The 12,772-nt window shown below is 42.8% G+C and overlaps 2 protein-coding genes across 3 annotated transcripts in view; both read left to right on the top strand.

The window, feature by feature from the left end:
• Positions 1–2,401, top strand: part of SUGP1 (SURP and G-patch domain containing 1) — a 52,297-nt gene extending 49,896 nt beyond the window's left edge. For both annotated transcript variants that reach the window (XM_069086906.1, XM_069086905.1), the window contains 2 exons: positions 1,233–1,362; positions 2,218–2,401. In XM_069086906.1, coding sequence (XP_068943007.1) covers positions 1,233–1,362; positions 2,218–2,244 — 157 coding nt within the window. In that variant the 3' untranslated portion in view covers positions 2,245–2,401. The remainder of the gene's footprint in view (positions 1–1,232; positions 1,363–2,217) is intronic.
• A 141-nt stretch (positions 2,402–2,542) lies between these two features.
• TM6SF2 (transmembrane 6 superfamily member 2) overlaps positions 2,543–12,772 on the top strand; it is a 32,589-nt gene continuing 22,359 nt past the window's right edge. Inside the window, exon 1 of the mRNA XM_069086907.1 lies at positions 2,543–11,527. Coding sequence (XP_068943008.1) covers positions 11,433–11,527 — 95 coding nt within the window. The 5' untranslated portion in view covers positions 2,543–11,432. The remainder of the gene's footprint in view (positions 11,528–12,772) is intronic.

The raw sequence follows: 12,772 nt of genomic DNA, 5'->3' as shown, positions 1-12,772 counted from the left end.
TGAAAGATTAGTGAATCAATGTGTATAACCCTGGAGAGCATTATAACAGCTTCCTAAACTGCTGATAGTCTTTCCCTCCTTGGTTTTCCCTATCAGATACTTCTTTGTGTATCTCTTGTATCTTCCCAGTAGAAGATAATGTCCTTAAAGTTAGATACTGTTTCATTTCCTACCTGGAATAGTGCCTTGCAAAGGGGATTTGGGGCTGGGAGGATGGAAGAGAGCTCTGCTTCTGTGATTTCCTAGCTGTGGGGAACTCCTTCCTGTGATGCAGGTTACCTGTCTGTAACTGCCTGCATTCTTAGCTGCCTGCATTCCTGGGAGCATTACATGGCTGATATGTGTCAGGAACAGGATTTGCCATAGAATACGTACTTAATAAATGTTGGTTGAATTGAATTAAGTGCAGTAAGGAAATTGTTTACCTCATCCCACTCATATCCAAGATTTGCTCTGAGCTAAGCTATGTTCTTCTGGAATAATATTTCCCAACTATTCAGTGATCTTGACAAAACAGGACAGCCAGTATGTGTATGCAGCCATACAGGACAGCCATTGTTGCCTGTTCTTCATCCCCAACCATATCACGTACATGTGTGCACACACCTTTATGCAGTAAGTGTATACCTTAAGCATCTCTAAAGTAGTTTGTTTTTTTATTTTGAATAAGCTAAAGAGATTTGATAGTTAAAGAAATCCTATGATAAATGCTTTTTTTGTAAAAAGAATTATCACCCCTAATTTTTTTTAGCTATAGTATAGTAGAATCAGCTCTGTTGTAATGGAAAAATCACAGAATTTGGAATCAGATTTGGGTTCAGGTCCTGGCTTTTCTGCTTATTGGCTCTCTGACTTTGGATAAATTTTGCCCTCTATTCTCTGGTTCTCAGTTCCTCCTTTGTAAAATGAGCAAATTTAATTAGTTGATCTCTTAAGGTCTTTTTCAGTTGTAACATTTTCATATCTGGATCATGGTTTTTCATATTTCTAGTTTGCTCAAAGCAAGTAAACGTACATGTGTATGGATGTGTGTGTTTTTGTATGTGTATATGGATGTATGTATATATATGCCCACACTTCCCATCTCCTATGGTCTTCTCTCCTTTTCAACAGCCACAACTCTTTGGTTAGGTCTTAATAAAGGGCAAAGAAAGCCAAAGGGATCCCATAAAGATATCTTCATGACAACAGAGAAAGGAGCATTCTCTTATCCCGTATGGATTTCTTTCTAGGGGTACAACGGCGGTGGATGGGGCTGGATTTGGCATTGACCGGCCTGCTGAACTCTCTAAAGAAGATGATGAGTATGAGGCATTCCGTAAGAGGATGATGCTGGCCTATAGATTCCGACCCAACCCGCTGGTAAAACAGATCCTTCTTTCTAGCCACTCTTCCATACCTACTGAATGCATCAGAGTTGTATATGCTTTACCTCTCAACACTGGTGAAGCAGGTTTTAGAAGTAACATTCCCATTTTTCAGATGTGCAAATTAAGTCTAAGAGATTGTGTGACAAAGGCACACAATTGTAAGCATCAGCGAGGAGGCTAGCCTGATTTTTCTGACTCTGGGGTTCCTTGTCTAGTAGGCTGCCGCTAAATTTGGCGGTTAGGGAATGATCATATATTTACCATACCTACTCTGTGTAGTGTGGTTGTGAGATTTATGTGAGATATAATGTATGCAAAAATGCTTTGAAAAATACAAAGAACTATGCAAAAAAGGGATTGTTTTTCAGCAAGCCAAATCATAGTCATCTGTGAAGTGTGCACATACCTTCCTGCTGGGAGGTTTCCTTTTTTCCTTCTCTCCTTTTGAGTTTTCATCTAGCAACTGTGGTCCGATTACTCAGAATAGAACATGATGGAGAGCTTACTTTGAGGTTATTTTTAACAGCAGAAATTTGATTCAGCTGACACCCAGATAAACCAAGTATTAACACATTCTCCCCATACATAAGGAACTGAAGTTGGTCTAGAAGAGAACCCATCAAGCTTTGTTCTAAATGTGAATTTCCCATGGGCTGAAGCACACACCTCTCTGTTTGACTCTTGCTCAAGGTGGCACTTTGCATGGTGGGGAGAAAACAGGGCTTTGCCTTCCTCTTCTCCTCAATTCTTTTCATTTTATAGTTGAGGTGTTTACTGGCTAATTCTGGATATAACTGATGTGATTATATCTGTAAATATTAATGCTCTTTCTCTTTTTCCCCTACAGAATAATCCCAGAAGACCTTACTACTGAGTATTTTCCCAAAAAAGTATTTTCAGTACAAATGTAATTTTACTGTGAAATGTTACAGAACTGCATTATTCCCACCCCCATACCCTGTCTTTTTTTCTTCTTTGTTGCAAATATTGTAAAATGTATTAAAAGTCACAGTACTCTCCTTCACCCAGAACAGTGTTGTAGCACCAACAGGTGGGCACACAAACTAACACACGATTCCGAGGAATTAGGAGGAAAGGTTAAGATGGAAACTTTCCCTTAATATCCTTTCCAAGGGGAAACACCAAAGAATTCATTAAGAATCCTCTGATGTTCTGTTGAGGGGTACCTCCTTACCAGTGATGAAGGATAGTTTGATTAGAAACACAGAATGTCTGAGCTGGGTTGGAATTTAGAATATATAACATGGAAAGCTGCAGGGACCTAAGAGATCTAATTTATCCCTCTCACTTTACAGATTAAAGAAATAAACAAAAACCCCTGAGATTTAGAGAATGAGCCTGATGCCACACAGCAATTTAGTGGCAGAGCCAGGCCCCAGATCCTCTATTGTTGTAACGAAACTGCAGTAGTAGCATGTTTACCTTGAGCTGGTTGTCCTCACACTAGGAGGCAAAAGACAAATACTTTCCCAACCAAAATCCAGTTTTCCTTTCCCTTACCTAGGTACTAGTCAGCACCTTGGACCTTGTCTGCTCCTAATTCTCGAGGGTATTTCTAGAATAGGCCAGCACCTTCCTTTGTGAACAGAGAGGAGGAGCCCCTGGGGGAAGGGAGTGCATGCACCTTATTTTCTACCTCCTGTGAATATAGGGTTACCTGCATGTTCCTTCATGACTCTTTGTGAGGGACTCCCTTTCAGTCACCAACTTGACTATCTAAAGGAGAGCTCAGGTTCCTGAACAGGAAAATGTTCTATGCCTTATACTTACACAAGGGGCCTAAATAGCTTCCTTTCTATATACTATATAGTGTATATCTTCTTCCCTGCCCGCATACCCCAGATGTTCTTCTGTAACTCAGAGTCCTTGAATATGCTTGGCCTCCAGTTATAGCCTCTTGAAATCCTATTTTATGCTTGGTGAGGTTTCCAAATTGTTATGGTGCTTGTCTTGGGGAATATGTGGTTTCTTTAGGGTTCATCACAGAACCTCACCCTTTGATGAAATCAGCATGTTATATATCTTAAGCTAAAAGCTTTTCCCAGTATTTTCCCTGAGAGCTCAAGGTGCCAATTACTTACTCCTAATCCACTTGGGATCATTTGATTTACTTTATAGCTTCTCCTTTTTTTTGTAAAAGGAAGAAGTCAGACTACATAGGCTTCAAAGTCTTTTTCAGCCCCACCAGTGTACTTTCTCAGATGCCTTACAGCTCTTACCTTCTGTGCTCCAAACTTTTCCAAGTGAGCATAATTTCTACTTTTGGGACCTAATCCCAAGATTCACTGAGCCTTAGATCACTCTTTAAAGACAGTGAAATATGCCAGGTCCCTTAACAGGGCCCTGGGTCTCTTCCTCCTACTTTGGAACTAAGAGGAATCTTGGCATGTCCAGCCCACTTTTGCATTTCCTAGCCCGCTAGCATTTGTCTAGTTTTTGGCTGCTTTTAACTCTCTGCCATCTTAGAATAAATCAGCAAGCATTTATTAAGCATATGCCAAGCATGGTGCCAGGCACTGGGGAGATAAAGACAAAAATAAAACTTCTCTACCCTCAAGGACCTTACAGTTTGTCAGGAGAAAACTACATGTTTACATGGTGGGGGATGGACCAGAAGGGGAGGCAGTAAGGAAGGCTTCATGTGGAAGGTAGCACTTGGGCTGAGTTTGGAAGGAAACTTGGGATCCTAAGAATTTGTAAATAGGTTGCAGCTAGGTTGTGAAGCGCTTTTGAGATGTAATAAAAGGTCATCTTCATTTTCTAAAAGGTAACCAGATATTCTTAAGTCAGAGACAGCATGGTGTAGTAGCAGAAGCATGAGACTGGACTTTGGGGATCAATTTCTCCAGTCGCTTATGTTACAGATGAAACTGAGGCCAAAAGAGTCCACCTAAGTTCCAGGGTGAGGCTTTGAGCCTGGTCTTATTGACTGCCATTGTGGAATTTTGACCCAGTCTGGTCACCTTTCCTAGTGTGTTTTCTTTATCTGTAAAATGCCACTATGACCTGTCATTGTTATAATGAGTGCCATGTGTTTATGACAGGAATCCTGAAACCTGCTTGTGGTGTCTTAGAATTTCATAGCATCTTAAAGTTGAGGAGACCTCAGAGCCCATTGAACCCAACCTGTACCTAGTTAGCAAGGATCCCCTTTACAGTGTTCCCACAGCAGCTTATTCTAGTTTTTGATATTTCTTAAGTGTCAGAAAATTTTACCTTCTATCAAGCCAGATTCTGCCTGTGCACTGTCTGCCTGCTGTGACTGGTTTTGTCCTCTGGATTTAAACAGAACTTTCTCTCTTCCAAATCACACGTTTTCAGATTGAATACCAAGAACCTGTTCTTTCTCTGCCAAGCTAAATGTCCATACATGCTTCACCTGAACCTCATAATGGCCTGGTTTCTTGTCCTGCCCCATCCTGTTCACTCTCCTGTGTACTCCAGTTTGTGTGTCCTACCTAAAACGTGCCCAGAACTGATCTGGGATATTACAGATGTGGGCTGCCCAATTAAAACCTATTTATTCAATACCTGTTATATACCAGGCACTCTACTAGGTGCTGGGAATACAAAGAAAAAAGTGAACCATTCCCTTGCCCTCCAGAGTTTTCATTGTATAGGAGGAGAGCTAAGGAAAGTGACTACCACTACCCTCATTCTGGGAACAAGACTTCTCCTAATGCATCCTGAATTTCCAAACCCCTTCCCTCTCACCCCAGTTTAAATCCTGAGTAAGCTCTATAGTTATCTATTTCCCCATATATCCCCTTGTTATGGATAGATGCTTGTTGTGCTTATGAACTATGTCTTCTTTTTTTGTCTCCCCTAGTGTCCAGCACAGGGGCCCCTGTACACAGTAGGAATCAATATTTGTTGAGTTGAATTTTGGTGTCACCCATTTTTGGAAAGAAAACTGTTGATTTTAACCGAAATCCTAAATGTTGTAACATAAAGCAATGATTATATGATGTGAGACTCATATTGGAGGGGGAGGGGATGAGAGAAGGAAAAGAAGCAAAGCAGCAGAGGGGTTTTAGGATACCCTTCAAATCACACCCCACAGAAGGTGACGAGGTGATGACTTCTGTCTACAAAAAGATGGATGTCTAGTGACGTGTCTTGGTCTCTTTCCTAATTCTGTCTTTGAAGTGAAAGCATTCTGGGCTAAGCCCCCAGGGCTTCTGCAATTTCCACTAATTGGTATGGTAAAGCACTGGCCTAGGCAAAGAGTGCCTAAGTCCCAAGTGCCGGTTCTATCACTACCTGGAGAAGGCCTCAGTTTTCTCATCTGTGAAATGGGGATAACCCCCAGCCTGCCTCCTTCACGGGGTATTGTGAAGATCAATGAGGTGCTGGGTATGCAAGTGCTTTATAAACTTTTAAGCTCCATATTCATGTGAAATTCTTACCAATGAAGTTCTTAGCAATAATCACAGTACTGATGTTCTTGATTAAGATAGCCAGGGCTCTTGTATCCTTCGAGCTCTTAGAATAATAGTTCTGCTTTTTCTTTCCTCTCTTACAAGAGGCTTCCATCTCTGCTTAGAATGTACCAAACTGGCACCGCCATGGAGGCCACTTTACTTTTCACGACCCTCACTTTTGTCAACGGCAGCATCTGCTGAGTGTGTGCTGCCTGAAAAGTAAGGCTGTTTTCAGGGAGCTTACAATCTAGCAGGAGAGTTAAGGCATGCATGCACTACTTAAATGTAAGTACATGAGAGATGTGGACACATGAGATACAAGCCCCAAGCTAAGGGGCTTGTTAAAAAATGTTACTTTTTTAAAAAACATTTTCAAATTTTTCTCTTCCCCTCTCCCACCCTGACAGCCATTTTTTATAATGAGGGAAAAAAAGAATTGGACAGGCAATTTAGCAAAAAAATTTTTTTTTATTTTAGCAAGCAGTTTAGCAAAAAAAGAAAAAAGTTGGACAAGCAATTTAGCAAAATCTACAAACACGTCAACTGAGTCTGGCAGTGTACGTAATGTTCCATATCTAGAGTCACCTGACCTCTTTAGAAAAGGAAGGGAGGAGATGCCTTTTCTCATTGTTTATTCAGGGACAAGCTTGGTACTATATAAGGTTTATTTTCAATTTTTGTTTTGTTCTTTTTACTTACATTGTAATTATGTTACTTTCCTGATCCTGCTTGCTTCGTTCTGCATCAGTTTGTGTAAGTATTTCCGTGCTACCCAGAATTCCTCCTAGTTAGCATTTCTTACAGCACAGTAATATTCCCATTTATGTCAGACAGGCAGCATGGTATGGTGGATCTTGGTTCAAGTCTTGCCTCTGGCACATGCCAGCTGTATGACGCCTGAACCATTCAAGCTTTCAGTGCTCTAGGTCAGTGCTTCTGAAATTGGATCTCAACCAAAATTTGGCAACAGTTAAAGGTTTTTTAACTCCAGCAACCAAAAATTAATTTTAAAAAACAATGAATCTGAGGTGTTTCTGGCATCCCTTGCCAGTGGCATAACTTTATTGCAGCCTTCATTCTGAATACAGAGCATGGACACTTGGTACTGCACATGCCCTCAGACCATGTGGAGCCCAAAGCATCAAAACAAAAAAACCGAGAAAAGGCTAGTGGAAAAAGCCTAAGAAGCCTTGCTCTAGGCAACTCCTTAAAGTGATGAATTATAGATGAGGTGTCCGTCTGTATTCTTAGAGGGACTTGCCACATATGAAAGTTTCTTATAGCAATGAATGACAGGTTCAGTCCTTTTTGTGGGGATGAAAATTGTCTAACTACAATAAAAGAGACTGAGGCAGAGCTCTGAGCCAGTGGCTCTTTATTTATTTTTTTTTTTATAAGCAATTGGGGTTAAATAACTTGCTCAAGGTTACACGGCCAGTTATTATTTCTGGGTGTGGTGCTGAGTATCTGAGCCCGGATTTGATCCAGGTCATCCCAGACACCGGAGCTGATGCTCTTACTCGCTGAGCCACCTGGCCGCCCCTAAGCAATTGGGGTTAAGTAACTTGCTCAAGGTTACACAGCCAGGTGTTTCTGGGTGGGTGCTAAGTGTCTGAGCCTGGGATTCGATCTCCAGGTGTTCTCAACACTGGAGCCGGTGCTCTTACTCGCTGTGCTACCTGGCCGCCCCCCAGTGGCTCTTTATTAAAGGGTGCATGGTACCCCCTAATGAAGTGGACCTCAGCTCTTCCTCAGGATCTGAGATGTCCTCTCCTTCCAGGGCCCTTATTTTTATAGGCCCCGATATCTAGACATTAAAGGGTGGCTATATCAAATACAGAATAATTCTATTGGTTGACATGATGCATAGGATAAAATAAGCAAAACAATATATCAGCAGGGATTGGATAAAGCAGGAAATATATGACTAGGTGGTCACAAGATGGGTGGGGTACCCCTAAGGTTGGATGAGATGATACAGACTACGTGTATTCTCCAAAGAACATTTAGAGGGGACCTGGGTGGGGGTGAGGCACTTTTTGTGCCATGCTCCCACTCAAGCTTAGTACAGTCATAAAATTCAAGAGAAACATGATGGAGATATCCATGTTGGCATTTTTGTGATCTTGTTAAGTGAGCCAGTCACATACAAGCAAGGGTCCATATCCTCAAGGAGCTTCCATTCTAAAGGAAGGCCCAGAGAGAACCTGAACCATAGAATAGTTCAGGTAAGGTGATGGTAAATAAGTAACCATTATATCAAAGCTTGAAGTCCATTATAGGGTCTTCTTATTAGAAGCATACAGAATATGGATTCAGAATAAGTAGATGGCTGACTATGTATTACCAGATGAGTATAATAAAATAATTTCTAATAATAATTACCCCTTATGAAATCATAATGAACTGACAGTTTGAGTAGGGGTCCTCAAGGATGAATCAGTGAGCATTAAGTGCTTTCTGTGTGCCAGGCATTATGCTAAGCTCCAGGAGCATACAAAGAAAGGCCATGATGGTCCCTGCCTTCAAGCCCCATTCTGATGGGGAGGCAACAAGTATATAGGTGAGTATCAAGGTGAGCTCCTTGACACATGTGCCCAGTAGTGAGACCTCTAGGACAAAGGGTATGGACATTTAGCCATTTAGTTTGTTAGTCTAATTTGAAATTGCTTTCCAGAATGGTTGGATCAATTAATAGCTGTACCAGCAGTGTATATGAGATAGACCTTGATGAAGCACTTTTTGCCGGGCACCGTAATGATTTGTGAGGTTTCAAATAAAGGCAAAAACTCTGCCCTTAAGGAAGTCATCTTAATGAGGGAAACAATGTGTAAATAAAACAGCCCCTCTAATGTTGCCTATTCCCTTCGTTTGTGATATTTGCCTGTATATTGGGTGTGAGGGAGAATCAGAGTTGTTTTGATTTGCATTTGTTTCATGTAATAGGAATTATCTTTTTATCTTTGTGATTGTCCTTATCAGAAGGGATAATTTTTAACTCAGGGTGGAGGATTCATGGAGTAGTTAGAACTTGAGCTGGACCTTGAAAGGAAAGAAGGATCTCAACAGATACAAATATGAGAAGTTCATGTTCTAGGCATGGTGGTGATGAGGGGAGATGTGCATAAATGCGCGTGTGGAAAAGGGCAGAATGAAATCATGGGGGTGGAAGATAGTACAGTTTGGCTGGCATGTAGTTGAACATGAGGTAAACCTGGAAAGACAGGTTCAAGTCTGATGGGGAGGAACTGAAATGTTAGCTTAAGGAATTTGTTATGTTTTATTCTAAGAAGATAGCTATTAAATATTCTTGAGAAAAATTGATCTGCACATGAAGATCATAGATTTAGTACTGGAAAGGACCTTGGAGTCTGAATCTAGCCCCTTTATCTTAAAGATGAGGAAACAGATTACCAAAGTAGTCAAGTGACTTACCTATGGGCACACAGTGGATGACTGGCAGAGGCAGAGTCCTCGACTCCAAATCCAGCACCTTCCACAATAGTGAAATGAAGACTACATTGGCAAAGGATGACTGGATAAGGGAGAGACTAGAGAGCTGGACAGAAATGAGCCAGTCACATACAAGCAAGAGTCCATGTCCTCAAGAAACTTCTAATGGGAGGCCCAGAGAGAACCATTAGAATAGTTCAAGTAAGGTGATGGGTGTCTAAACCAGGTTGGCAACTATGATTATTGAGGAAGGCATCTATAAATTTCAGAGAGGTCTGTGATCTTCAGTGGTTAAAAAAAAAAAACCCAATCACATCTATATTTTACACAGCCTCTGACAAATTTAGCATTCAGTTCTGAATGTAGGCAACAAACGATCAGCCAAGGCTTTGTCCTTGATCCAAGCCTCGGATGAAATAGATAAGAAAGCCCTTGGGGCTTTCCCTAGAACTGTATTACCCATCTTTTCAGGTGGAACAAGGTCTAGGGAAGGACACCTCCTGCCCAGAGAACTGTGGCCCCTGAAGGGGCTCGTCTTTATAGATGTAGTTTAGGGTAGCTCACCTTTGTCTCATTCATTCCTGAGTTGCCCAGGATCTATGCTTTTCTCACTGCACTGAAATATTTCTTATCTGTGGACATCAGGAACTTGGAATCTGCCCTCCCTTAGTCAGAGGACCACTGGGTGGGGAGTAAACACTAGAAGGGGCCTTTTTGGCACCCTGGTCAAAGCTTAGGTTGCCTCACCCTAATGATGGCTGTTGATATGAGCTAGGACTAGAACCCCAGCCTCCTGAATGCCAATTTAGTGCTTTTTTCAGCAGGCCATACTTCATTTTTGTTCAAGGAGCAAAAACTGGAAACAGTCCTTGTAAAGCCTGGTTTCTGTAAACCACAAATATGAGTAAGAGAAGGAACTTTGAGGCTGTTAATTAGGAAAGAAGGTACAATATGGCCATCCAGGGAAAAGTGAATTTGAAGGCCCTCCAGCTCAGCTGACCTCTGGGTGAAAGACCTTTGTTTTCTTCTGCTTATGATCAGCTACAGCTTTTTTGTCCTTCAGAAGAATCCACCTAGCAAAAATTTCACACAAAGTTTAGTGAGAACACTCCCCTAGTCATCAAACTTAAATGGAGGGTGGTAGCCATGAAACTCCCTTAACTTTTTGGAGGCCTGTGTTGGGAGATAGGGGGCAGTACAATGATGAAATGAGACCTGCTCTCAATCTCAGAATGCTTTTCTTTGTTTTATGGGTTTGCAAAGAAAAGAGTATAGGGATCATGTATTATTTCATCAGATCTCTCCATGGCAATAAGGCAAGTAGAAGAGAAGGCAGAGGTGATAAATGTAACAGTTTCATCATAAAATGTTAAGGGCTTAGAATCGATATCTTAGGGCTCCCACATATTGGGACTCTTGGACAGACACTGAACTTAGGAGATCTTCAAAGCTAGGCGCAACCATAGGGATCAGTCAGTTCAGTTACCTTTTACAGATAAAGACACTTGGTAGCAAAGATCCTTTGGCCCATTGTTCTCTCCATTAGGGAACACTGCCTTTAATTGGGTTTTTGTTTTTGTTTTTTGGGGTTGTTTTTCCCCCCAGGTGAGGTGAATGACCTACTTGATGGTTAGGAACACGCGCGGCCCAAACCTGCCCTCCAGATTATTTCAGGCAGGTCCATTAGTCATGGACTTCCTTTCCCAGGTACACCTAAACTGTGTGTTGGAGGAGGCCTGGGCTGCGACTGGGAGGAGGGTGGGTGTGGCCGCGAGAGAGTAGAGGTCACAGTCCCTTTAAAGGCCGCCGGAGATGTCGAAACCTCGGGTCGAGGGGCAGGGATCGAGAACCGACGGAGAAGAGCGCCAGTGACCTTTGCATGGGGCTGGGCCACCCGACGAGTGTCGTCGGGCCTCGGGTGGGGGAGCTTTAGGCTCCGAGGCTGACAGTCCAGGGAGGAGCCAATTCCTTACGGTACCCGGCAGACCCACCTGAGCCCGGGCAGAGCGTCAGGCAAGACCTGGGCAGGAGCCTGGGGGCAAGAGAACGAGGCAGCTGGCTAGCGGATAGGATCGGAGCTCCCGGAGAAGGAGCGTCGGATCGGACCCGACTGCCCCGACCCGCACCTGGCCAGGTGGCATCTACCTTCTGCCCTTCCGCAGCCATGGAGCTCCCCGAACTCTCCGGAAAGGTCGTCGTCTTCTCCCTTACCGCCTTCCCCGTCTGCTACGCTTTGAACCACCTCTTTGAGCTTTCCCAGTGAGTGCTGGGCACGAAAGGGAATGGGGAGGGGAGTGAAGAGGACGAGGAAGAACCCTGACTCACCTCACTTCGACGTATAATTAAGAGGGAATTTTTTGGGAGGGGGCGGGGCTCAGTGGAGGCCAGTGCCACGGATGTGGGGGATTTAATCTCGTCCGGAGTTTGGCCTTCATTAAGTGTAGGCCACAAGGCTCTGGGAGCTATTGCTTTTTCCACCCCACTTCCCCCATGTCCACCCTTCCAGCCCCCTCCTCCAGATGCTAGTGTTGGTGGGAGGCAGAAGATGAATTCGATTTCCCTCTTTCCTAAAGAGTCTAGCTAAATAAGATTAACGAATTTCTCCTTTGAGGGTGATGGGGCTGAGAAGCAGATTGAGTCCATTTCTGATGACCCATATTAGTCAGAGAAATAGACCTATGAGGACACACTTTGGGTGGCCAGCTGGTACAGTTGGTGGGACAATTAAAGTCCAGGAAGCTCCTTCTCAGTACTGACAGCCAGTCACTGACCTCCTGCATTGACTTGCCCCTGTGTTAGTCTGGGTAGGAGATACAGCCCCTGCCCTCTGGGATTCATGGTATGGTTAAAGACTGGATTTAACTGTAGTGAAGACACACTTCCAATAGTTAGAGAACAATACAGTGTAGGTTGACTAAATGTAAAGCTGCTAATCAAGGGCCAGGGTTCATGATAAAGAGAGTGTTACAGGGGAAACAAGTTTTCTCCAAGATTATGGGTATGTGACCGACTTACTGATCTTTTCAGGCCTCAGTTTCCTCATCTATAAATTAAGGGCCTTGTACTAGGTGACTCTAAAGGCCACCTTACTCCAACTTTGACAGCCATCAACACATTTTCACTCTCGGACAGGGTTGCTATTTTTCTGGACTCCTGGAAGACACTACCCTCTTCCTTTCTCCTTAATATGGTACAATTTTCCATTTTACAGCAGTTATATTTTAAATGAAGTTTTCCTGGATGGATTTTTGAAAGGCACCTTAAAGATTGAAAGTAGATTCCTCCTGGCAATTTCATTCCATTGTATGATGATATTAACTAGCTATGTGATCTTGGAGAAGTTATTGTCTCTGGTCTTCAGTTTCCTCCTCTGTTCCTTCCCTTTATAGATTTGGAGGTGGAAGGGACCTCAGAAGCAATCTAGTCCAACCCTCTCATTTTACAAGGAAACTGAGACCCAGAGAAGTTGAGATTTCTCCTTATATCATTTTAAGAGTCCCTTTA

Source organism: Petaurus breviceps, unplaced genomic scaffold (assembly GCF_028583685.1).
Source record: "Petaurus breviceps papuanus isolate PSGF00001 unplaced genomic scaffold, PetGlider_PUasm1.0 180, whole genome shotgun sequence".
Taxonomy (NCBI): domain Eukaryota; kingdom Metazoa; phylum Chordata; class Mammalia; order Diprotodontia; family Petauridae; genus Petaurus; species Petaurus breviceps.
Note: the sequence above shows the minus strand (reverse complement) of the source record. Positions and strands in the feature narration are given on the sequence as shown.